The sequence below is a fragment of the Engystomops pustulosus genome, chromosome 2 (assembly GCF_040894005.1).
Source record: "Engystomops pustulosus chromosome 2, aEngPut4.maternal, whole genome shotgun sequence".
Taxonomy (NCBI): Eukaryota; Metazoa; Chordata; class Amphibia; order Anura; family Leptodactylidae; genus Engystomops; species Engystomops pustulosus.
In genome coordinates, this window is record NC_092412.1 from 111,635,234 (window position 1) to 111,662,561 (window position 27,328).

Below are 27,328 nucleotides of genomic sequence, written 5' to 3' on the forward strand. Positions count from 1 at the left end.
AAGAAATAGCTAACCTTTTCAGAGAATGTCCTGGTAAAATTCATTATGGCCAATAGCATTGCAGTATTCTATCTCCTTGTCAGGCCCCCCGTATGCTGATGACTCTGTATTTGATGTATGCGGCTGAACGCTAATAAACTGGGGGGATTCTACATTTACTAAGAGACTGGTGTGTCTTGGTTTTGTGCTCTCTTCCCAGAACTGGGCAGCCATGAAAGAATTAATTTGAAAGTCACCTTTACAACTGATCAGGGCGGATTAAGCCCTAGATAAAAATTACATGCACAAAATGCAAAATAAGTCCAGAGAGGCAGGGTCTGCAGTAAACAACTCCTGTTGTGAGGAAATTAAGGTGCAGAACAATATAAGAGAGCAAAGGGCTGTCTTCTCCTATCTACACCCTAACAGAAGAAGGGTTTCATGCTGAGGAAGGCCTTGAGCTTGCTGTCCCTCTCTTTCTATGAAGGCTGGTACTGTGGTCAAAGACTAGTAGACCAGGGTCTATGGCAGAGTATACCTGCCTTAGCTTCTTCTTCAGGTTTGTTACAAGCTTAGCACTCAGTAATAGTATAAGGCTGGATTCACACGACCGATGCCCGCCGCACCGTAGCACGGCGGGCACACGGCAGCGCGTGGGGAGAGGAGGAGGGGGAGAGCGCTGCTCATCCCTGCCCCTCTCCATAGGGATACATGGCGCACGGCGCCGTATACCCTGAAAAAATAGGACATGTCCTATTTTTTCACAGAGTATGGAGTGGTACGGTGCCGCACGTGTGCGGCACCGTACCGCTCCCGTAGGACGCCGTGCGCCCATTGCCGTCTATGGGGGACGTATGTTGGCCGTATATACGTTGGCCGTATATACGCCCCCCTTGCGGTAGTGTGAATGCAGCCTTAGAAGTATATATACAAGTCTAAGCACAGACAAATACCCTGGCCTGACATATGGTTGAATGTAGTTGATATATCTAAACATGAAGTAGTGTGCAGCGAGACTGACTAAAATCCTCATAGTTATGGTGGTGCTTTGTATAGGTTAAATTGATGTGCTAGATTTCCTTTAAAGACTGCTTATCTGTGAGATTTTAGTAAGATAAATAGCTGTGACCTTTGTGACATCACAAGTGCATAAAAATCTGCCAAAGGGAAGACCTGGAAACTGTATTTTAACTGAGAGGGCTGAATATCTTCAATAAAGAGGCTAAAAACTGTCTGTCAGGATGAAAGTAACATATGAATTGGCACAACTTGCACATTTCAGAACCAACACGTCTTCCGTTATCCCAGAAATGGTGTAGGAGGGCAGAAGGACCATATCTTGTCGCTGGCACCATAAACAATCCAGAGTTAAAACCTTAAGGGAACTTGACACCACAGAAATAAGCCTATTTTATAGATGTAAAAATACAGGTGGGTTTTATTCGGATAAGCTTCTATAACAAACTATTAGGTTTTAGTCACGTTGTCTGATGTAACATCACAATTATGTCAGAAAAGTACAGTATCTGTGACATCACCAACAGTGTTCAACCAGGTAAGTCAACTGTACTTTACTGTGATGTTGCAAACATTTTATGTACTGTACTGTTTGATACTCAATCATTCTGGTGACCTCTTAAGTAGGTTTTAGTTAGGTACTGTGGCAATGAAGACTGCTTTTCTGTAGTATTTCCATCATTACAATATCTTTGAGCATTGTGATATCACAAATCTTTTAAAATGAGGTAAACGGCTGTGACATCACAAATGTGCATCACAAAAGGTGCTGTGACATCACAATAAGGCTACATTCACACGATGTATGCCCGCCGTACCATAGTATGGCGGGCATACATCGGCGCCGCGGAGAGGAGCAGGGGATGAGCGCAGCTCACCCCTGCCCCTCTCCATAGGAAGATACAGCGCACGGCGCCGTATCACAGGAAATGTTAGGACATGTCCTATCTTTTCCCGGGCTACGGAGCGGTACGGTGCCGCACATGTGCTGCACCGTACCGCTCCCGTACAGGGCTGTGAGCCCATAGAAGTGTATGGGGGTCGTATATCGGCCGTATATACGTCGGCCGTATATACGCCCCCCCATACATGTGTGTGAATGTAGCCTTAGGCTATCCACAGCGATATATATACGGGGAAAGATAGGACATGTCGTATCTTTCTCCCAGCTACGGTGTGGTGCCATGCACCCATTGCCATCTATGGGGGATGTATATACGGCAGGTATAAGTCCGCAGTATTTACGTCCCCCATACGTCCGTGTGAATGTAGCCTATTATGTATACAGTATGTGTAAGAAAAAAAAAGTAGATGTTAGTCACAAAAGCTGTTGTCACCTCACAATAAGCTCAGTCAGGTACAGTAAGCGACTTCATATAAAACTGCTTTTCTGTGAAGTCTTAGTCAGATAAATGCTTTGAGCTTTGTGTTATGACATGTGAGGTAAAATGTAAAACACTGAAGCTGATGTGACATCACAGTAATAGGTTGTATGAATGTAGGAAAATAAACTTAGTACAGAATAGTAAGAAAGTCCAAACCCTTAGAATTACCAAAGATCAATCTTACACACAGGTGAATACATTGTAATCTTTCTGCACACAAGGAATAGTGAAGTATAACAGGCATGTGCCTTCACAGAGCTTGTCAGAATATTGCACTTATGCAAATGAGGCAGAATTAGGAGATGCCGTCATGGCTCCGCCCAGCTAAACTTAGCTCTGTCCCAGTCACTGCCTCTGCTAGTGGAAGTGGAGAAGTTTAAACTGCAGCCACCTTGCTGAGTGTTACACTCCAGCATCTGTCATTGTGCTGGGAGCTGCAAACATGATCTCAAGGCTCTTCCTCCTTTTTTTCTGTGGAATTATACTAGCTGACCTTGAAAATGCACAGAAGTTACCAAAAGGCAAGTAAATAGTTTCTACAAGTTTTGTTGTAATGATCTTGCACAAATACAGTAAACTACAGCAGAGGAGACTAATGATGCAATGCAGTGCACTGGGTAAACTATGAATGCATTTAGTGATACCCCTATGTAACTTGCATTCTTAATATTGTCTGTTACATATTGTGATATAATGTATTATTTGTGTTACATTGATGTGGAGGAAAGTTTGCAAAACACTCCCCCTTCTGCCTGGGTGGGTCAATTTATGTGACTTGTTCTTGGCATATAGCAATAGTGCAGCTGGAGTGTCAGAATATTCTGCATCTGAATTTTACCCCATGTATAGTGCAGACTCATGTCACTGTAGCTATGTGACTCTGGACCATCTACAGTAGCCTTTGATATGATCCCAATGACAGCAGGAATAGTGAGGGGTCGGTGACACATGTTTTGTCATTCTTGATCTTATTCCAGGTCAGAGCACACAGGGATACAAGCCTGAGCTCTACTGTATCCCTGTGAAAGCACTTAGATCTATTAAAATCTCTGTGCAGTAGTTATGGATTTACCAATTTATGGAACAAACTTTGCACAAATATTAAATTAAATTGAAAAGAAATATTTTTTTAATAGAAAGTGTAAATGTGCATATGATGAGCTGAAGATGAACCTAAGTGTTTTAAAGGTGTTCTCCAGGATAATAAAAATGGAAAAGTAGAAAATGTCTTCTAAAATAGTCTATCTAAAAGTTGTGCTTGGTACTGCAGCTTAGCTTCATTGAAATGAAAGGGACAAAGCTGCAGAAAGTTTTTTGCCAAGCATTGTTAGCATTAGGATGTATAATATCAGTACAGAGAACTGGTCTCAAGGCAGATTATTTAATATTAGAAGAGCTATAAAATATGCCAAAAGTACTCAGGTGATTGGCACAGTGTCCTTCAATGAGTGTGCTCTGAGTCCCAGATCTCGGACAGATTAGCATCTGATCAACTGAAAAATCTTTTCACAAAAGATGTTGGTGAGCAAGTCAGATGTCAAAATGAGTATATAAGTGTCATTCCTGGCGTGCTATTACATACATTGTCATTGTAACCATTAGCACATCTAAAAGATTCTATAAAGGGTGTCACCAGCAGAAGCACATTGCTGCACATAATATTTGAGTTGGTTAAACCATTAAATATAAAGGAATCCCCTTTCTTTTGTCTATATATATGAAAATTGCACATAACTGTTGTTAGTGACATTTAACACAAATGTGGTCTGAAAGGGATTTTCCAGTTTTTTTCTATTGATGATTGGCAATAAAAGAATAGTGGAGAGCCAACAATTGGGACCCCACTGATCAACCAACTCCAGCTGCCACTGGTTTCTGTATTACTGTAGCTTAGCTCCCACTTACTTAAAGGGAACCTGTCACCAGGAGACCCATTTTTAGCACTCCCCCAGTCCCCACAGAGCATAGTAAATACACTGCCAAAGTGTTTTTGTATAAACAATAGGTTTTACAGAAAAAAAGATATGTTATATTGTACCTTTCATTAGCATCTGCTGTGTGACTAGGCACTCGTCACCTGGGAGTGGCTGGAAAGGAGCTGTTTCCCCCCCACCCTTGGGAAACTGCTCCTCCATGTTTTCTGTAAAACCTATTTTTTATACAAAAACACTTTGGCAGTGTATGTACTATGCTCTGTGGGGACCGTGGGAGTGCTAAAATGGGTCTCCTGGTGACAGGTTCCTTTTAAATAAAAGGTGAGCTGCAATTGCCCAGCAAGTCCATTCTAAGAAGAATGGAGTTGTTATTTTATTTCATTTTTTTCTTTTAATTTTGGAGTTGGTGGCTAGTTATTAAACAAATCCATCAATATCAATAAGGTACAGATTAGCTTTTCTGAATGACAGTGAATTTAAGCTAGGTGTAAATATAATTTCTTTGATTACAGTAAAAACATTGTTAGGTCATCAAAATAAATAAATGGTAATGGTATTCATCCATACAGTTGATTGCATTGATCTACATATGAAAAACTGATAATCTGCCAACTATTTGCCATAGGAGCTGAAAAAGATATCAATGTCAAAGTGTGATATGACAGCAGCCAGAGATCGCATTAACGCCTCACCACGCGTCATAGACGCGTGATGAGGCGCCATTACCCCCCAAAATAATTGCCATGCGTAAAGATACGCTTGGCAATTATTCCGTGTAGCGCGCAGGCTGAGCGGCACGGCGCACGCTGCATAGGAGGGGAATGGCAGTAGAGTGATCGCATCGTGCGCGGGACCGCTCAGCAGGATGCAGCGATCTCTGAGCGCCGGACCCAGGGGAGACATGTGAGCCGCTGCTACTCCGTCCTGCTCCAATTATCTCTGCCTGCAGCAGCGGCCAGCAGTTATGTGATCCCGGGTGAGTGTGAGTCGCGGTACACTGCACTCTATGTGTATGTGAGTGAGTGCTGTGTTGTGCCAGTGCAGGGCCCACTTAAGGCGGGGGAGGTGTGTGACAGGGATATAATAATGTGCAGAGAGCGGTCACTCTCTGCATCCTCAGTGTCTGTGTTACAGCCGTACGGGCCATGGCCGAGCCTCCCACTGCTCGGATTGGCCTCAGCATTATCAGCGTTCAGACAGAAACGGACAGGAAGCAAAGCCCTCTCCTGTTTGATGTATGGTGACCCTGTGACCTAGCTGAGGAGGACAGCATGGTAGGAGTCAAGCCCTGTGTGTGCAATTAACCCTTTCAGTCTTGACTCTGACAGAGTTGGTTGTGTTTTTTTTATGCCCACTTTCTGCCCCCTGCAATGTTACCTGTGTGCCACCTGTTCCACCACTCCCTTCCTCTTGACCTCCTATCTCTTTCCCATGTACAACCACCTAACTATATTTGCCAGGTCACCTTGCCTCCAAATTATGTCCCTGCTGCTATTCTATCGATGCTTCCTTACATTAACCCTGACGGTGCATTCACACAAGGCACATTTATTAAAGTGTCTGCGACAGGTTTCTGTCTGACTTTGCACTGAAAAGAAGGTGCAAACCGCTTGTACATGTATTTATGAAGTGTCTGCGACAGTATTGTGTCACGGCAGCTGTGTCCACTGTACCACAAAATCCTGCACAAAACAGGGTGTTCTGGTGCAGAGTCGGACCGTGCTCCATATTTTTTACTGCGTCTTGACCGAATTATGTCAAAGGTGCATAAAAAAAGTTGTTGACACTTCCCGAGCAGTGCAGGGGGCGTCAGATTCATGAAGAACGCGTCCCAGTTTTGATGAATCTGCCGCACTTGTGAGGAAACTGCACATAGTACAGGCTGCACTACTTTTGATAAATGTGCCCCACAGTGTTTGGATGTATGGGTAAGAACGCATGTGTTTCTAATGTTACCATGTGTTTGGATGCTTTCAAATCATATTCTTTCATTGCTAGAAATGTATGCAAATGTGAAAGTGTCAACACAGCTGTTTACGTGTCTAGCAATGAATAAAAAGGCTTTCAAAGCAGCCAAACACATGATAACATGTAAAACACATAGTGGGGTTAGGAGAGGGGGCAAAAGTGGGGCCATAGGACACGTTATCTGCCACAAAATTTGGGAGCTATACCAAAGGGGCCCACTGAGGTTCTGTTGCCCAGGGGCCTACTCAAACCTAGAGCCGGCCCTGTGCCGTTGTGTGCGCTGTGCCGTTGTGTCGTGCCAGTGTGTGTGTGTGTGTGTGTGCAGTGAGCAGACAGATGATTCTTTTTGTATAAATAGCGTCTATTAACATTATAAACACCTATGAGATGTGTATATGTATTACCAAAATTTTCATACTCCTCATCGGCTAAAAATACTCCTCAAAAATGGTAAGAGGAGTATTATTACCCTTCGGTAAAAATGTTAGTGCGACCTCTGACAGCAGCAGTCCTTTGGTTTTGGATTAAGGTGTTTGATGTTTTTCAGTTGCATTCACTGCCATCAGTTGCCATTAGTTGCACAAATATTTAATCCTCAAAATTGTCATTTTTGCATCAATTTTACATCCAGTTGTGCTGATTTGCAGATAAAAACGGATGTAACTGATATAGGTGAATGCACCCTTGCTGGATACAATAACCCAGCTTCCTTTGTTATTCTGGATCTTTAACAAAGATGTGTACACAGCCTTAGAATTTACAATGCACTCATTGCATTCATTCTTGATATGCACAGTGCAACAGTTTACTGCATACTCTTCACAATAAGCCCTGGCATGATCCAATCTACCCAATGTATGTATCTGGTCACATTACAGTATCATGGCATAATCACAGCATGACTCCATGGACTTCTACTCAGCCCCATCCCCCATGAAGACATGCTGTGATTTTATGTGATCAGATACATACATGGGGTAGACTGTTTTAACAGGACCTTAGTTGACCCTGTTCACATGACATGAAGTGGCCAATAATGTAAAAGAGCTCTCTCAATGTTTTACACAGCAGAATGTTCTGTAGCAGTGAGACCTGTCAATCAGGAACAAGCAGGCAGGGCAATGCAGTAGCCACTGAATATGCAGGGCTTCATTGGACTCACATCAGGCGACATGCATATAAGTTTACAAACTGAAGTTTATAAACTGATTTTTTTAAGCAATTGCAGCAATGGAAAGACGCCAATGGATAAGGGCAATGCCTTTTAATCATACATTTTTAATGAAGTCTTTATTTTGGGTGGGTAAATTTGTATGGCAGGTCTCTTTAAGGTCCATCTTCAGTGTTTAATATTTCCATGTTTTTACATTATTATTTAAAAGTGTCTAACTGCAAATCCAAGCCAGTAGGATTTATCATGTTTCCTTGTAATGGAATACTTGATTGGTAGGCCTCCCATGTAATATGGATCACCTATATGAATGAACCCCTTACTTCAGTAAGTGCTAATTGCCCAAAAGCACATTGCACATGAAGTTGTGACTGTGGTATGACAGGTCAGGCAAGTAAGAAACTCTGTAAGTAGACTTTGCCATTATTTGGTATGTCTGTATATGGTATTGTATGTATGTGTGTATTTGCTTTATGTGTGTGTATATGCAGCAAGGGGGTATATGCTACTGTATGTATGTGTGTATATGCTGTATGTATATTAATGCTGTATGTCTATATAATGAGTATATAAGTATATTAATATGTTTTTATACAAGTGCATACTATGTATATTTTTCAGTGGGGAAGGAGGACCAATTCATAAAGCTTCTATGGGGCCCAGACTCTCCTCGTTATACCCCTAAGTGTTATTGGGGCACATGTATCATAGTTTTGTCTTTCTGAGGTGAATTTTAGAGGCTTTTGGTGGCTAGTTTTTGCACCTTATGTATGATCCTGTCTTTTTACTTGTGATACATGTTCAGTTTTGACTATCCTGGCAGGTGCAAATTTTGGCTTCTTTTTGAGACTTTTGTCGCAAATGTCTCAAAGCCACATGGATACAAGTGACGTGAGGGGGTTAGATACTGGAGTGGACACTACTGTTAATTTGGGATTTAACATGTTTAATTTTTACTGCATTTTGAAACTAATTACAACAGTTGTGGAGAGGTGATTTGCCTTTCTTTACTTTTAACATTTGAATTTACAAAACGCATAGTAAACGCAATGTTAACACATGCATTAATGCGGCGTTCATATTGTGTTTTGTAAACACAAATGTTAACAGTAATGAAATAAGGCAAATCACCTCTCCACAACTGTTGTAATAGTTTCAAAATGCAGTAAAAATATCATTAAACCGCTATGTTTGACCTCAACCTTAGAAGTAACCCATAAAAAAAAAAATTTAAAATATAAGAATTTTGACGAAAGAGGTTACTGTGTAAATTGTTAAACAGCATGTGAAATAATACTAATTTACATGTTATAATCGGTTCCATGAAATAACAAACTTCCTTTGCACCTGCCTTTGCACCTAAAAAGTCGCAAAAAAGTCACAAAAAAGGTGAAAAGTCGCACGGAACATCTGGAAAGTTAAGATACATGAGGCACACTGCAAAAGGTGGAGACCGAGGTGCACTTGAAGTCGCAAAAAAAAGACAATTTGCATAGCTGAAACTATGATACATGTGCCCCATTGTGTTTTAGAGTATATCCATCTCATGGATCTCATCATCTCTGATCTGTCTCATCTCTCTTTAGTCAGATGCTAGAAGTTCTCCTGCATAGTGTAGCAGCCTGTAAAGCTATAGCACAAAGGCCATAGACTTTGTTCTTTATGTTGTAGATAAACAAAAGCGTAAGAAGCATAAACTAATTTAATATTAATAACAATTCCTGGCTGTTTTGTTGAAATTAAATTAGCAGTTACGAGGACAGAACTTGTTTGTAGTTACCAATCTCCCCGGTAATGACAGGGAGACTAGCTTGATTGCCAGTCGCGGATGCGTTGTCTGAACTCTTTGTTCCACCGCCGCATGTACTCTCCAGCCTCTTTAGTGCATGCATGTGTGCCGCACACAAGGTGGTGCTCATTTGCACTAGCTGTCCATATAGACGCAGCCAATAGATGCGCTTTGCGTTCTGTGCACAAGCACAGACAGCTCCATGAGAGTGGTGTATCATGGGACGTGAAGTCCTTCTGCGGAGCATGACGGCCATCTTTTTTACACTATCCAGAGAGAGCTTATAAAAAGGTAATAACCTTTCAAAAAACTATTAGCCACAGCAATTAGAGGGAAAAGTATAGGTTGTTTACAGGTAGGGGTAGGGCATGTAACTACGAGGAGCACAGGAGGTTTTTTTTTATAAATTTGGTGGCTGGACAAACCTTTTCAGTGACCCTTCATTTATCATGATGGATTTTGAAGGCAGATTTCATTTAATATTGCAAATTATGGTCCTTTATAAAGCCACTCTCAAATGCAAATATCACAAAACAATAGAATTACATCAAACATTGCAAGTCCAACATTCCCAAAAATCCATAAACTGTAAAATAAGTAAACTTTCTGGTTGGAAAGATTTTCTGTTTTCTGTATGAAGTTATTTATCTTCTTTTTTTCATCTTAATTTTAATCTGGAGTTATACTTTTGAAGGTTTCAAAACTAGTTACTGGTCTTCCATAGGACTACAGACCACCATGAAAAATGTATATTTTAACATACCTGACCACTTTACGTTTTCCATCAATTCAATGAGTTCTAAATCACTCAATGAGTATTTTCAAAACTTTAAGCCATGTAAGCAGAACAGGAACAGTTTATCTGTATGTCATCCAATTTTGCAGACCCTCAAAGGAAAGGTAAGGGAGGCAAATTAAGTCAGTAGCTTGCCCTAACCTCTTGGAGTGTCACCTGATTGTGTTACCAAGAAAACTGGGCACGTCGCAACTAGCAACGTCACACACCTACACACCTATCTTGCATCTGTATTTTACGTGTTCCCATAGACTTCTACGGAAGGACAGAGACTCAAACAGGGGTAGGAATGGGACCTGAGTTTTTCTCAGGGGCACTAGGCTCATACATGTGGCTGATGAGTCCACATATATGTGTATGAGCCCATAGAAATACATGTGAGCTAGCTGCAAATACAATGACTACACAGGGTAAAGGGACACACACGGTCCATTACAGGCAGTACTGTCTGAAAAGTGCAAAATATTTCAGCAAGGATGATTAATCTCTCACAATTTATATATGGGAGAGAGAGGTGCAACTTCAATGTAAACTGGAGGGATAGGTTTGGAGCTGTCCTTCAATCCCACAGCAGTCAGCAACTTTCAGGTATAAGCAATCACGTGTAGGTGAAGTTGATGATACTTTTAGAAAAAAAAGTAATGATTAAGCCTTTCTTTGTTTAAAGTTGTTAAAGTAGATGTTATTAAATTATGTGACTTTGGTGATGTGTCTCAAGACCAAGGATTTTTTTCAGCTTAGGAATGTTAAAATTCCTCTTTTGGGGCAACAACTTGCCAGTTAAAGAATTTTTACTGGAAACAACCATGGACATAAATAGATTCTCACAGGTCCAAGGGCAAATGTTTTGCTTGGGGCCCCTACACAACTTTTTGGCATGGTCTTATGAGCAATCACTGTTTATTTTACTGTGTACTGACCTGCTGCTACTTCTGACATTAAAAATTTAAGTATTTCCTAAGGGGAGGAGAGGGAGGGTCAGGTCTATTGGCTTGCATCATAAATCTCAATGTACTGCTTTGTAGTTGAAAGATTTATGATGCTGAAATTGCAAGACCTCAAAGGAGATCAAAGCTTGTTGGCCCCTCTGGCGGATGGACACAGCTACTATTGAGACTGCTATAGTTATGCTACTGGATGCAGCTAGAAGGGCAGTTATGAAACAGTCTTGCAAGAGACAGCAAGTGGCATGAACTGCAACATGTGCATCAGAACCTAATTTCTGATCCTGAGCTGGCAATTTTTGTTATTCTCTGTGGTCAGTCCCTATTGCACCACTGATTCCATTCAGCCCGGCTAAGAAGTGGCAACATTGACTGCTGGCCCAAATTTGGTATTCAGCCTGTCAGTCATTCTTTCTCATCCTGTGACATGGTTTTTAAGTTCTTCCTGTTATTCCAACCAATGCCTGAGATCGCCTAGTGTCTAGGTTAGTTTGCTGTCTTTTTGTTCCTAAATATCTCCTTAGATTATTTCCAAGTCACCATTGTGACTTTGCTTGTCGTTGACTTTGCATCTCCTCTGCCTGGCCAGACCTCTTGCTTGAATTGCGGTTTCATCTAAAAATGTTCTACTTTAGCTGCCCTCTTGGTCCAGACACAGTTTGCTTGACCCTTCTTTGTCTTGTCTTTTCACACTCTTGATTTGCACTATTCTAGGTAGGAACTGGAACTGTCAGCCAGTTGTTGCTTGCGATGATGGCAAAGCTTTCAAGTTCGCAAGTTCTATCCATCTTACATCATCTACATAGCTCTCTATATATAGTCTACGTTATATTTATGCATCTATAAACCTTTCTATAATCTATGTATGTATATTGGGGCCCCACTTTTAGTTTTGCCCATGGCCCCACTTTTTAAAAACCGGCCCAACAGTTACTTATAAAATGAATATATATCATCTACAAAATATAGTATAAGCCGACACAAAACATAACATGTTGAAAAAATAAGAGGTTCCTTTATTTACTATTAGAATATACAGACAATTTAAAATCAGATGCAGTGAAAAGGTGGGTGTCAACACTGACAACCCAGGAAATTACAATTACTGTATTTTTCAGACTATAAGGCACACAAAAAATTCTTTGATTTTCTCAGAAATCAAAGGTGCGCTTTATAGTCCAGTGCGCCTTATATATGAACCATACTTACAGACAACAGCTGCCTTGAGTTGTGCACAGGTCTGCCACCTTCATCCTTATAATCAGGTGCGCCTTATAATCCAGTGCACCTTATATATGAACCTAAACGTTTTAGCAGGCATTTATTCATGGTGCGCCTTATAATCCGGTGCGTCTTATAGTCCGAAAAAAACTGTACATATCATATAGAAACTTTCAGATAGACATAGTTCATAGGGACATAAGCTTATGGAATCACATTAATCACGTTACAAAATCCAGGCTAAATGTTGATATGTAAAAGTAAGGACATGCAATTATGAATATCAAATAGCAATTCATTACATGAAATAATGATGACACAGAAGTACTCTGGGATAGCGACACATCTTTATCTTCCAAGTCTTCATCTGGGGGTGTCATAATAAAGATAAGAATTTTTTACACAACTTTGGAAGTGCGGTAAACTGGTGAGATTTGCCATAACAGAGGAAATTCTAGAAAGGAAATTTCATACCGAACTGGTAGTTTAATGGGGTAAAAATGGGGTAACTGGTGACAGTGAGACCCTTTAACAGCAGTAAATTTCATGATCCAGAGGAACCTTGTTTGCAATAATCTGCAGTTTCAAAACAACAGAAATCACAGAGAAAGGAATGCACTGGGTCTCTTGGTCAATAGCTACAGCTAAATGTTTGCACAGTACACATTTTGGCAGCTTCTGAGTTACATTAGTGCTATAAGTGCTACAACAACAGTCCAAATGCTTTCCAAATATATAACGTACAGTATGATCCTAGCTGCTTTTGGAACACACAGCATTTCATATGCCCAAACTATGCAGATGTTTTTTATTTCATCTTCTTGTTACTTGGAATTTCTCTGTAACCATGATAACTGTAAAACTTGGCAGTGCGCAGACACTAATAACTGCTTTTTGTAGCCTTGGTACAGTATGTTATTTGCTGCAGAGATCTTTTGCTAATTTGTTAATTTGAGTTAGTATAGTGGAGGTTGCAGCACATAAACATTACACCAGTGGTGGTAGAAACACCTTGTCAAAAGTTACAGTTCTCAGTTTTACAGTCTAGTTTTCTAAATCATAGGTACCGTATTACACTCGAGTATAAGCCAACCTGAGTATAAGCTAATTTTAACAAAAAACCTGGGAAAACCTATTGACTCGGGTATACACGTTTGGTGGGTAATGCGTTGGTCACAGCCTCCCCAGTATATAGCCTGCAAGCACATGCCCTCAAGTATATAGCCACGCCTGCCCCCTAGTATATAGCCAGTAGCCCCCTGCCCCCAGTATATAGCCAACAGCCCCCTAGTATATAGCCAGCCCCCTGCCTCCTAGTGTTTAGCCAGCAGTCCCCTTCTCTATAGCCAGTGCCTGCCACCTTCTATATAGCTAGTGCCTGCCCCCCAGTATATAGCCAGTGCCTGACCCCAGTATATGGCCAGTGCCTGCCCCCTCATGTATAGCCAGTGCCTTCCCCCTTGTACTATAGCGAGTGCCTGCCCCCCCACCGTAATTAGCCAGTGCCTGCCCTTAATATATAGCCAGAAGCCCCCTGCCCAGTCTTAAAAAAAACCAAAACTTGGTACTCACCTTTCTGACACCCCCTGTAGGTCCTCAGCTCTGGTTCTGGCTCCGTCTAAGGCTTCCCGCACATCAGCCGCTTGCTGATATAATAGTGTGTGCCGATAACGCTGCACACACTATGATATCGGCAAGCGGCTGATGTCATGGTGTGCGTAACTGGATCACATGGGGAGCCGAAGACAGAGTCAGCGCTGAAGACAAAAGAGGACCTGCGGAGGTTTTTTTCATAGACTTGAGTATAAGTCGAGTTAGGGTTTCTCAGCACATTTTTGTGCTGAAAAACTCGGCTTTTACTCAAGTATATATGGTATATATTTGTGTTAAAATTTTCATGGGTGCGTGTTCTGAGTTTAGTATTTCATTAAAAGAGTATTCAAGCTATTGATTTTAATCTCAGACAACTTTCTTTACTGGTTGAGTGTCAACCACTAGGATACCCTCTAATCACAAGAATGACAGTCCTTAAACCTTCTGTCTTCTTAAAAACAGCAGGAAAAAAATGTTAATACAGAAATCCCTTTTATTTATATCAAACGATAACAACATTAAAGGGGTTGTTCGAATTTATTCAAAAATCTAGGGGTGGTCTGGGGGCGCCGTAAAAATATAAATAAATTTATAGTACAGGCCAGGCATGTTTATAGGCAGGCATGCTTTGCTTCAACATGGCACTGGGACAGTGCAGGTGGGGCGTGCCTTCCCCTCTAAGCAAACAGGGGCATGGCTCCGACAGACCACAGTGTAGGAGACCAGTATCGCCAGAGAAGCTGAGTACATTCTTATTTTGTGTTACAGCCCCACACCCTCATATTTTTTAAAGGGAAGCTACCACCACATATCTACCTATAAAGGTAGATCGGGTGGTAGGTACATCCATAGGATGTGAGGATAGCCCGTTTAAGTGCTAATCCTCACGTCCCCACAATCTTTTACAAACTTTTATTAGGCAAATATGTACATTTTCTAAATGTACTGAGGCTACAGGGTGTAAATGTACTAGGGGTTATCTGAGGCTACATGGCGCGGCTACTCCACGCCCCTCTTTGTTCCTCCTTCCAAGAATATTTGGCACGCAGCTCCTCGTAGCTGTGCGCCCTTGTCCGAGAATCCTGCCGTCTGCCGCTGCGCATGTGCAGCACGCCGAAGATTTTTGGTAGGAGGTACAAAGAGGCTACAAAGAGGCTACTAAGAGGAACAGTAGCCGTTTAGAAAATTTACATATTTATCTAATAAAAGTTTGTGGGGAAGTGAGCCCTTAAAAGGGCTATCCTCACGCCCTATAGTTCCACCTACCACCCGATCTACATTTATAGGTAGATATGTGGTGGTAGGTTCCCTTTAATAAAGTGGAAAAGTGCACCGAAAGTGCATTGTCCGACGATAATGCACCCTGCCATAATTCACTAAGATTGTGCGCCCGATATTGTGCATGTGGCGCTTCCCCGCTCAGGTCCGACGGAGTTCACCTCCTTCTACCTGGTGCATGTAAGTGCTTGGTCTTGCGACACAATTTGAAAGTTAAATTTCATGCTCAGTCCGAATCAGTCGGATTGTCCGTCAGCACGTCCCCCAATTTCTGTCGAATACAATCCAGCATAGCTGCGACACAGTCCGATTGCGTGCGACACAATCCCAGCGCAAACTCTTGTTAAGTAACTGTCAAAGGCATGCAAATACCGAAAACAGCGCACAGTCCGACAAAAGTGTGATCCACGTCCCTTAGTAAATAAGCCCCATAGACTCGAGCTGATGGTCCCCAATATGAAATCTATACCAGGTTTGCAACTACAATGTGTTGTTTATAGTATATATATATATGGAAAACTGACAACTAATGGGAGCATTAAGACAGGGCCTTGGTGTCCTACACCCACAAGTTTTGCCCTTCAGAAATTCCTTAAAGGGACTGTCACCAGATTTTTACACCATTAAAGGGGTTATCCGAGTGTTTGTAAAATTCTGGGGCAGGCTGGTGAGTCATTTTAAAAAAAACAAACCTGTACTTACCGCATGTGCCGCCATCTCACCAGGCCACGTCTGTATCAGGTGCTGAGATACAGTGAGTGGTGGGTATGGCCAGCCACCTTGGGTGGCTGGAAGCCAAACTCGGCTGCACTTCCATGCCCCTGTAAACAAACAGGCGAGGCAGCATTGGATGTATGGAGTGGCTGAGGAGGTGAGTACCGATTTCTTTATTTAAAAATGCTTCACCAGCCTACCCGCAGAATTTTACAAACACTTGGATAACCCCTTTAACACTACAGCCACACATATAGCATCCAACCAGGAAGCAATTTAATTTTTTTTCACTGTTTTGATGAATGAAAGCTGGGCTGTGATTGGTTGATAAGGCCACAAAGACATAGCCTTTCCTTAAAGGGTGTTGTCCGCTTTCAGCAAATATTTGATATTGTTAGTGTAATGAAAAGTTATACAACTTTCGAATATACTGCTGCACATTAACTTACCCGTCCGCTGGAGTTCGCCGAAAGTGCATTGTCTAACGACAATGCACTTTGCAGCGATTCATGTGCCCAATATCCTGCATGTGTCGCTTCTCCTTTAAACTAACGCACCCTCCCTCAGGTAGAGTATGAAATGCCCTTTATAGAATTCCCTATTTTACATTATGGGGCAGATTTACTAACCTGGTCCATTCAGGATCCAGCGGCGCATTGTCTGTGATGGATCCGGGTCCGGCCGGGATTCACTAAGGTAGTTCCTCCGATGTCCACCAGGTGGCGCTGCTGCGCTGAAGTTCCCTGAGGCCCGCCGGAATGCCCTGAAATTCACCGGCCTATACCTGGTGAAGGTAAGAGCGAGTCCCGCAACACTTTTTTTTTTTTAAATGCGGCGTTTTTTCCGAATGCGTCGGGTTTTCGTTCGGCCACGCCCACCCGATTTCCGTCGTGTGCATGCCAGCGCAGATGCGCCACAATCCGATCACGTGTGCCAAAATTCCGGGGCAATTCAGGGAAAATCGGCGCAAATCGGAAATATTCGGGTAACACAACGGAAAAAACGTGAATCGGGCCCTTAGTAAATGACCCCCTATATGTTGCTCATTAAACTTTAAAAAACTGCTCCAAAGATCCTATGATAATTAGCAGAGGAGAGTCATATTTTGCCAGCGAGAAGTCTCGGCGACCAAAGAATGACCACCACTTTTGATGCCATTCAGAGTCCATAGTTAGTACTAGACAGCCAAGTACTGTACACATCTGTTTATGTCAGACCCGTTTACACTGAACACTGGGACAGTGTGTATCTGCAACCATAAATTATAACAGAGTGGGTGTCTACTAATATATTTTTTAGTGGAAAGAGTTGTTTTATCGCATTGTACAATCCAAATTTAAAGTAACAGAGCTGTTCGTAGTCATTGGGTGCTATGTATATCAGTTCCACTGATAAAGTCTTTTTTTATTTGAAGTAAAGACATTCAAATTTTGAATGTCCAAGCAACTGTACCTCGTATTAGCAGGTTGGTGCTAAAACCAAATACAATAATGGTGACAAAAATGGTATTATATCAACCTACAAACAGCCTAAACACAGATAATAAGGTCATTTGGGTGACAATTGTACATAAATTTCTAAATGCCTATTTAGGCAATTATCTTAATTTTATTAACGCAAGTTTAGTTTGATATTGTATTCATATGTTAAAAATAAGCAAAATAACATTTAGGTTTTATTAATTATTTTCACTAATTTGAGTTCTGTTTCAAAATTATAATCAAGAGAATTAACCAATTTGATGCACCACAAATCCTCTTTTCCTCTCTGAGTCATAATCCTTAGAGAAGGCGTTTACAAAGTAAACAGTGAAATTCATTTGGAAAGTGTTTCTTGGGGCAAGCCAACAAACATAGTTTGTTATTTTTCATGTAACTAAAATAGCAGTATTTAAGAGAAATAGTTTTGTAACCAGTATGGGGTAATGAAGGAATTGGTGACATGTTGTACAGCATTACTGTACTGTTCTAAATGTAGGTTTAAATGAATAAATTGTGAAGCTAAAGAAATATATTTACAAGGGTTCTCCCTCAGGCTATAATAATAAATGCATGTATGTGAGTTTGTAAACATTAAGGGTAGGTGTGGATGATAATGACTATAGTTAATTTCACAATGACAAATTAATTGTATTTTATTATTAAAGGGTTTTCTTTGCATGGCAGAGGCAGGTGGTGAAAAATCTGTGTACATAACCTGATCAATTGTCTAGTACCCCGCACTGTACCTGTTTCCTGTGCCTGATCATAAGTGCTTCGGCCAATCCGTGGCCTTGTTATAGTGGACATTTACACTCCTGGACCTGTGAGTTTATAGCTTTGTCCATGTGGGTAAGAAAGATTCACAGTAATGCTGACTAGTCTCAACCCTCCTGACACCTTAGGCTCCATCACAACAACAATGGTTGTTAAAGTGGTAGCAGTGGCATAACTATAAAGGTTTTATTGGTTATCACTGGGTCCATAAGCTCTTGTGCAACACTTAGATCTATTTTCGTGTCTCACAATTAAAAAAGTGTAAAACTTCCTCACTTTTGACACAAACTTTATGACATAAGTTTCCAGAGGTTTCTCCCCTCCCCCTAAGAGATTCTTATCCTTTTAATGTCAGAAATAGCAGGTCAGTATATAGTCAAGTAACCCCGGCTATAGAGAACATGCAGCCGCAAGGGTTACAATGTTCACATTTAACTCCTCTCAATAGAATCAGAGAAGACATCACTGAATATTACTGTAGCATATTCTCTTCTCAACGCATAAAGCTGGCATACATACAATATTATGAAGCTATCTACCATACATATTGGTGCTCATTTACTTACCTGTCCCCTTGAGTTCACAGAAAGTGCATTGTCCGACAATAATTCTGTGATTCACTAAGATTGTGCACCTGATATCCTGCATGTGTCGCTTCCCCGCTCAGGTCCCCCGGAGTTCACCTTCTTGTTCCTGGTGCATGTAATTGCATTGTCTTTTGACACTGTTTGAAAGCTAAATCCCGCACTATGTCCGCATCTGTCAGATCGTCCGGCGGCACGTCCCCTAAATTGTGTCGCATGGAAGCCAGCGCAGACACGCCAAAAAACAATCGCATGCGACAAAATGCCAGCGCATACACCGGTTAAATACCTGTCCAAGCCATGCAATCCTCGAAAACGGCGAACAGTCCGATGAAATTGCAGTGCACGACCCTTTAGTAAATAAGCCCCATTGTATCTAAATGGCCGTTATGTAGTCAGACACCTTATAAAGAGCTGAGCTGCTTTGTCCAATCTGTCATTATTGAGATAGACTGGGTTGCCAAAGTATCTGTTCCTTTTGAACTTTATCTCATTTTAACCCCTTACCGACATGTGACGTAATACAGGCTGAGCCCTCTCCATAGCCGGTAAGTCTTTGCTGTATATTGTGTTTTCCTGCCTATCATTGCCAGTGAAGCTGCTGGCAGCTTCAAAAAGATGTCAGCGCATGGGCGCCACCATCTAGCCGAGGATCGTCACTCCCCGTGACGTCATCGCCACCATCTTGCCGAGGAACGTCGCTCCCTGTGACATCATCAGGGAGCGGCAATCCGTCGGCATGACAGCCTCGGGTCTTCCGAAGACCTGCGGCTGCTTTGTGTTAACCCTTTAAAGAGGAAAATCCCCATATACTGCCACACTGTGGGAGTCTGAAAAATAGTAAAAATAAAAAAAAGTTTTAAAAAATTATAATAAAAAAACATAAAAATTCAAATCACCCCCTTTCCCTAGAACTGATATAAATATAAATAAACAGTAAAAATCATAAACACATTAGGTATTGACGCGTCTGAAAATGCCCGATGTATTAAAATATAAAAACGTTTTTGCACTGCGTTTAACCCCGTAACGGAAAATAGCGGCCAAAGTAAAAAATGCATTGCCATTTAAAAAAATTATAAGATATTCTATAAAAAGTGATCAAAAGGTCATATAGTCCTATAAATAACATTGTAAATGTCATCAAAAGTCACAAAAAAACGACCGCTCCCAAAGCTCTGTATACAAAAGTATAAAAAAGTTATAAGCGCCAGAAGATGTATAGATGAAAACATTATAAAACCTATACAAATTTGGTATCTCCGTAATCGGACCGACCCAAAGAATAAAGTAGACATTTCATTTGGGGCATACAGGTAAATCCGTAAAATCCAAGCCCACATGAATATGGCGCGAATGTGTGTTTTCACCAATTTGTTCAGAACGGAATCAAATCCCAATACAGTAACCACATCAAAATGATGCTACACACATGAACAAAATAGCATATAGAAATTTAGAGAGAACGCATGTGTCAAGTAGCTGAAAAAATTGAATCCTTTATTTCAAATACACATTTAGGAAAATCAAATGGACAAACAGTATAAAAACAATTAAAACACAAAAGAAGCAGATCAACTGCTTCCGTGATGAGAACGTAGCAGGTGCAGTCATGCGATAGTGACTGACACCCTGCAAAAGGACCCCCTTGGACCAACACTTGTAAAGAGAATAAATGAGTCACTGAAGTACTCCAGTATAACCAAACAGCACAATACACTAAATGAAATGAGCAAAAAAGATCCCAAAGTAAGAAGGATAACAGGGTACAAGCTGCTGAAGGCTATGCTGGAAGGCATGAAATTACCCAAATGAAGGAGGTCCAAGGAGAGTCCAAACAATGCCCACCAATTTCACTGCATTTGGAATTTTTTTTCCCGCTTACGAGTATACAGCATGGAATATTAAATACCACCATTTTGAAGTGTAATTTGTTACGCAGAAAATAACCCATAACACAGCTCTGTACATGGAATAATAAAAAAGTTATAGATTTTTGAAGGTGGGGAGTGAAAAATTAAAACGCAAAAACGAAAAAGGGCATCGGCATCTTCATGAATCTGGCACTCTCTGCACTGCCCTGACAGAGTGCACCTTTAACAAGGGCTGTGTTACACACTTCTGTCGGACTCATTTCAATGACGAAACTTGTTTTGCATGAAGAATAGTGGCACGGACACTTCTTATATACCTGTGCAAGCAGTTTACATAAAAGAACAGGCAAACTCGGACAGAAAGCTTGTGCAAGGTAATTAGTAAATGTTCCCCATAATATGAAGTTTTTGTGAAGTTAAAAGATAATTGTTACTTTTGCACATTAAAAACTGAAATTGGGGACAATTCAACCTCTCTGATCTGTCCACAGGACAACTAGTCATGTAATCCACAAAGCTAAGTGTGGGATACAGAAAGAGGTGCTCTGTTCTGATTAGACCAACATTGATCTGTTTAGCCTTCATGCCAAACACTTTGCGTGGAGGAAAGCCAACACTGCACATCACCCTATAGACACCATGACCAACATGAAACATGGAGGAGGCAGCATCTTAATGTGCGGGTCCTTTGCTTCAACAGGGATTGCAATCTGCTTAGAGTTGATGGTAAAATAGATGGAACGCCATACAGGACAATCTGGGAAAGGTCTGAAAAGAGCGTATATTCACGAGTCAATAATGATAAACATACAGCCAAAGCTAAAATGCATTGGTTTGCATTAAAGGATATTCATGTATTAACCCCTCAAAGCCACAGGCATTGACATTTTATATTTCTGTGTAAAGAGCTGTATGAGGGCTTTTCTCAAAACAAATTGTACTTCCTAGTCTTAGTTTTTCTTTATTTCATGCCGTATACTGGGAAGTTGGAAAAAAATTTCAACTGTGATGAAATTGACCAAAAACTGAGTCTCTTTTTTATGACACTGTGAGATCCATATGACACTATTGTTAATAAAAAGTCTTCGTCCTGCTATATTCTGAGGTCAATACTTTTTCATATTTCGGCATGCAGACCAGTGTAATGCTGGGTGATGAGCTGACGTTTCCATTTCTACCGTATTGGGTATTATTTCTATATTTTGATAGACTGGGCATTTTGGGAACATGGCACAGTCCCAGCCCAAAGTCCAAACCCTAATCCCATTGAGAATCTCTGGATTGATACTGATTTATATAAATATTCTCTAGTTAATCTGACTGAGCTAGAGCTATAGTGAGTAGAAGATTGGACAGTAATTCCAAACTCTAGATGTGCAAAGTTGAGATATTCCACACAATATTTGGAACTGTCATTGCAGCTAAATATAGTCCTACAATACTGTCATTGCAGCTAAATATAGTCCAACAAAGTATTGAAATCTGGAGCTGAATAAATATGTCTCAGAGGATTGGCCTTTACTAAATTCTACACCCAGTTACTATGGTGCAGCTTACTAAGGTTGGCTGGAGAGGGCTGCAGACCTCTCCCAACCATGAAGCTTATAGTAACAATAAGGCTGGGTCGCTCTCTTTCAGAGTCATTGAGGGAAATTCATTAATCAACTGTACCAGATTTCAGACGGATTTATGCCAAAAAATCAGTCTAAAATGCCTCCCGGAACATTTATCAAGACCATTTTTGTGCTGTAAACTACATGTTGCTGATTTCTGTGCAGCTCATGCATCAGAGATGCGCCGGCTCACTGGAGATATCCGGCCTGGCCTGCCACTTCCATCAAGGGGCTCCCTCTTTTCATTTGCTGAGGGGTAGTCACCTACAGCTGGACTGATAAACCTTCATTGTAACACAGCATCCTCCTTCTTGCTTCACCTTGCCGGACCAGATGGATGTGTATGAGGCCTAATTTTGGACCAAGACTCATGTGACACCTCTGGCCTAGCCACTATCGAGGCAGCCTACTGTTGGCCTCAGTGGGGATGTTGCAAGTGACATCACAAACAGGATTTACTGTGCCTTATACTGGCTGTATTTAATTGTGTGCATAACCCAGCTGCTCTGAAAGAGTTAAGGCCTTCTGTTTTATTGGACTGTTTTTATGCTGCTTCATGTTGTGGGAGCGCTTCCCAAACACAAAAGGGTTAACCTGCACAGCGAAAATGCCTTCCTGTCAGTAGTGGAAAAGAGAGTTAATTGGCCAACTTTGATTTCCTACATGTTGAGCCTCCTACAGCCAGCACACCTGGTTAACTACCATGAAGTATCAGAGATTTCTCTTATCGTACTCAGAAGCAGTAAGTCCTTCTCATCCACCCGAAATTGAGAATCTTTTACAGCACCCACTTGCTCCAGCTGTGACTCTGGTGGTGTTGCTACAACCGACCAGACCACAGCCTGCGGCTGAGCTGCTGCCCTATGCATGGGCTAAATCCCTGGTGGCAAGTGCCGCTGCTCCTGTGGGTAGCTCTTCCTCCACTGGTCAGTAATGAGTAGGAATAGCCAGTTAGCACTACAGTTCTTGTAATGGATTCAGTGAGCTCAAGGATGCCTCCATCCACTGCTCCTGTAGTGATCTCCATGGGACCTACAGCAACATCTGCAGCAGATGACCCCCCCCCCCAACTTTTTCTTCTGTTCCTGTTACAGCTACATATTCTGTGTGTCCCCTGCCAGCTGTTCCAGAGCCTCTGGAGTTCCTGACATCCCTTCAGTGGCTGCTGACATACAAGCTACAGCAGATGACACCCAGGTGGTGAGTGTTCCTACTACAAAGATGATCCCCAGGATATTGGTCCTGTTTCAGCTCCTGCCATTGAGGAGTTTGCCGTTTCAGAGGCTGTCCCTCATCCTCAAATGGGCCAATTCCATATCAGGTATTGTGACATTGGGCACATGTATCATAAGTCTGACTTTTTCTGTCTGTTTTTTAGACATTTTTTTCTTTTCTGCTGGTCAGATGTATCTTAACGTTTTTTCTTTATTGATACATGTGGCATTTGGTCTTCAGTGAATTTTGCGACTTAATTACAGACTGTAAGGTAATTGTACCTTAATTACAGACTTTTTCTGATATGCCAATGAGTATGGAAAAAATAGAAGTCATGTTTCTCTAGGCTGCCAGTGAACTCCTCCTCCTTTTGATTGACAGCTCTGTATCTTTTCAGATCTTAGCCTGAGCAGACAGGAAGTCCTCTCCCTGTTTACCTCCTGTGCTTAACCCTGTTCCTCTCATTACATGGTGAATGTATCAGTGAGTACTGCGTGGGGAAACTGCAGGTCTCCACACCATTTCACACACCTTGCAATGGGCGGAGTCAACATAGACAGTGGCAGAAAAAGTTTGTGGAATGATTTTACTGGTGGGAGTAGACATATTTAAGCTGGGATTCCTGCACTACATTTTTCACCAAAGCACAGTGGGGGAGGGGTGAGTAAGGTTTAATGCGTCTTTTCTAGATGACGGGTTTCCTTTAAGACCCACTGTATCTACCATACACAGCTTAATATTATAAATATATATATTTCTTTTGGAAGGTGGGGCTTTTTTTTACCTGTCCCCCTAAATTCATAAGACTTTGACAATGAATTTGTTACAATAGTGGGCCATGTGAGCTGCTGAAAAGTACTGATTGGCATTAGGAAAATTTGTGCAAAGGGTCCAAGATAAACTTTAGTTAGTTATGCCTCTGGTGGTAGCTGAATACTCAAAGCAAATTACGACCTGCTGGGAATAAAATATATTAATACATATTAAATGTTCTATGTATGAAAAAGTATATAATATTCATGCTCCTGATAAATTTAATTTTACTTTTTTCTCTGCAAACATATGGAAGTGCAATTAACCATGTGTTAAAATATATAACTATTATTACATGAAATGCAATCCTCAATATAGTTCTCCGTGATCTTTTGTGTTATGCTTAAATGACAAGAGTGATGTATCTGTTCCAATTATAGAAAGTGCAGATCCCTGAATCCTTTCCAAAATGTCACTGAGGCATAAATGCTGCCCTCCTTCGTTCTTTGTTTATAGTTGCACGTATAAACTTGCCAGCCTTACATATCTCTTACTAGAAGAAAAGTAAACGTTCCTTTCTTTTATTAACTCCTTCATTAATAGGACACAAGAGAGCTTAACAAGTCATATCATGTTTAACGTGTGCTCTCATATTAATGTAACACTTTTTATCTTAGATAAAATGTAACATGTAAAACACAAGTGGGTGAATAGGCCATCCAGTAAGTCAGATAAACATAGAGTGATATGACAATGATGTTTCCATGAGCTGTAGACCAATTAACCACTACATTGAGATAGTTTATTGCTAGTTTGTACTATACACCATCTCGAGTTCTTGTTGAATAGCAGTTTAGTGTCCCAAGTATCACTATTTTAAGCCTATCCACATGCAGGTAAAAAAAGGGATTAAGTTAGGGATTTAGTTTAATGTTCTCATTGGACTAATTTCTGGAGTTATGGTGCAATGAAACTAGGGCAGTAAACCTTGGCTTTACATCTCAGACGCCCTACATCTTAATATTTAAGGATGCATGATCTTTACCTCAGAGAGACTTGGGGAGATTGTATACTGGTGATGGACATACCATTCTTTAAGAACAGGAATGTTTGGAATTTTCTTTCTAGCCCCTGTGCTTGCTGAAATATCAGTCCCAGTATCTGACCATTGTAATCCTCTCCACTGTTGAAGGTGGAGAGGCATATGTTATGATAATGTTCCCTGACATTATCCAAGCAGAGGCAGACAGTGTCACCGAAAACTTTTGTATATGCAGACAGTGTGATCTCGCTATTCTTAGCTATCACACTGTCCTCATCTGTTCGGGACTCGTGGCTACTGTCAGGGTTACTTGGCACACAGAACACGACTGGCAGTAGCAGGGAATGTGCACTGAAGAAGAGCAGAATGCTGGTGATAAGGTACTAAGAAGCTGCAGAGTAAGTATGGAAATCCCTATGCAACTAGCAAATTTTATATTGCAGTAGCCATTTAGGCAACAAAAATGTTCTGTAGTCGCAGCCACCTAAGAAACAAGCATGTTTTATAACAGTAGCCACAACAACAACTAGTATGATATATAGCTGTAGCCACCTAGGGAGTGAGCATGTTATATAGGAGTAGCAAGACTTGTGCAACATGTGTGTTTTCTAAGCGGCTACTGCCATGCAATATGCATTGTAACTATACATTTTTCATGGACATTTTTGCCTTTTTCCATGGGCATTTTACCCTTTAGATTTTGAATTGTAAATAGACATTTTTGCCTTAGTGTGGGCAAAATAGGCTTCCATACATGGCAGACATGGAGCCCTTGGGTCTCTGGCTACCATGGATAACCTCCTAGCAATCTGTGCTCACATTGCGGCGGTTGATCTCTCAATGCAGAACAGATGCAGTAGAGATCAAGCTTTTAGAAATAGCCAATCCTGCTGCTAATGGCACTGGCACAATTACAGTTCTATAATGTCTAGTATCCACTAGTTAGGACAAGTATTCTCATCCTTTAGTCAGCGAACTATTTTTTTTAAATTGGGGATCGCAAATGTATACATCAACCAGAATTAGAGCACCACGGTATTTGTGACAAACAGATTGGACACCACAGAGTTTAATTTGAGTTTAGTAGTTTTGCCTAGGTGGTCATCCTCGTATTGTGTAACCGACAAAAAATGTTTAAAATTTGGCATACTTTGTTTCAGAAGAACATATACAATAGAGAACATTATAATATAATTTTCTCCTGAGTAACACCATTCCACATAGTAGTGCCATACTGATCACAGCTTACTGTGTTCCCTGAGATCAAAATGAGGAAGTTAATGGATATGGTTATTCTGCAAAGTTTAAAAGTTGGGAAAACTGTGGTACGATATCAAACATCTTTGAAATATACAAGCACCTACTTAAAGCCTTTCAATGTTGCACATTGTGGTCTTTTAATGAAAGCTTAAGAAACACTGCCAATGTTGTTTCACTTATTATACACACTCTAGCAGACTAAATAGGCTTTCTTGCAAGCATGTTCTCTGCGTACAGGCCAACCGCAAAGTAGCATTAACTGCCAAAATCCAAAGGATGGAAATCCATTCCACTAGAATTATTCCTAACAAACAGAACAACATAAAATATTGCCATAATTTAAAAAGGCATGCAGTGAATTGGTAATTGACAAAGGAGGCTCTAAACTGAAACTGAATATAGTTTACTTACTTATAGCTGGGTTAGAATTTGAGACTATGTAATACAGTAATATAATTATAACCAGTGATGTTAGGGGATCGAATATATAGTCACAGTGTCTTTTTGTATGGACAATATTGTACTATATCATGTACATTCCTGTATAAGACATAACTGTACCATAACCATTCCTTTAGTGTTCATTATATGTAATATGCTGATTTATGACATCAGACATGTTTATGGTGACGACTTTAATTTATTCCCTGGATGTATTTTTATATTGGATTAGTTGGAGAGAAAGCACAACTGTTTTCAATTACAGCTCTAAGAGAATATAATAGAAAGTCATGTTCACAAAATCAGAAAAAATGCAATGTAATATATGAAACATATGGAGGAAGAAACAGATAGAAATTAGGGCATAAATAAATAAAATATTGGCTCAGCATGAATGTTCAGGTTTACCCACCAAACACTGAACCACAGCCTGTAATATAATTTCAAGAGGAAATATTGTGTGCCAATTGCCTGCCGTTTTCTCTGACTATCTGTGGAAGTG

General features: G+C 40.9%; 1 protein-coding gene across 50 annotated transcripts in view; it reads left to right on the forward strand.

The window, feature by feature from the left end:
• The first annotated feature begins 2,735 nt into the window (after positions 1-2,735).
• ABI3BP (ABI family member 3 binding protein) overlaps positions 2,736-27,328 on the forward strand; it is a 206,967-nt gene continuing 182,374 nt past the window's right edge. For all 50 annotated transcript variants that reach the window (XM_072135990.1, XM_072136015.1, XM_072136010.1 and 47 more), the window contains exon 1: positions 2,736-2,902. In XM_072135990.1, the coding sequence (XP_071992091.1) occupies positions 2,824-2,902 (79 nt within the window). In that variant the 5' untranslated portion in view covers positions 2,736-2,823. The remainder of the gene's footprint in view (positions 2,903-27,328) is intronic.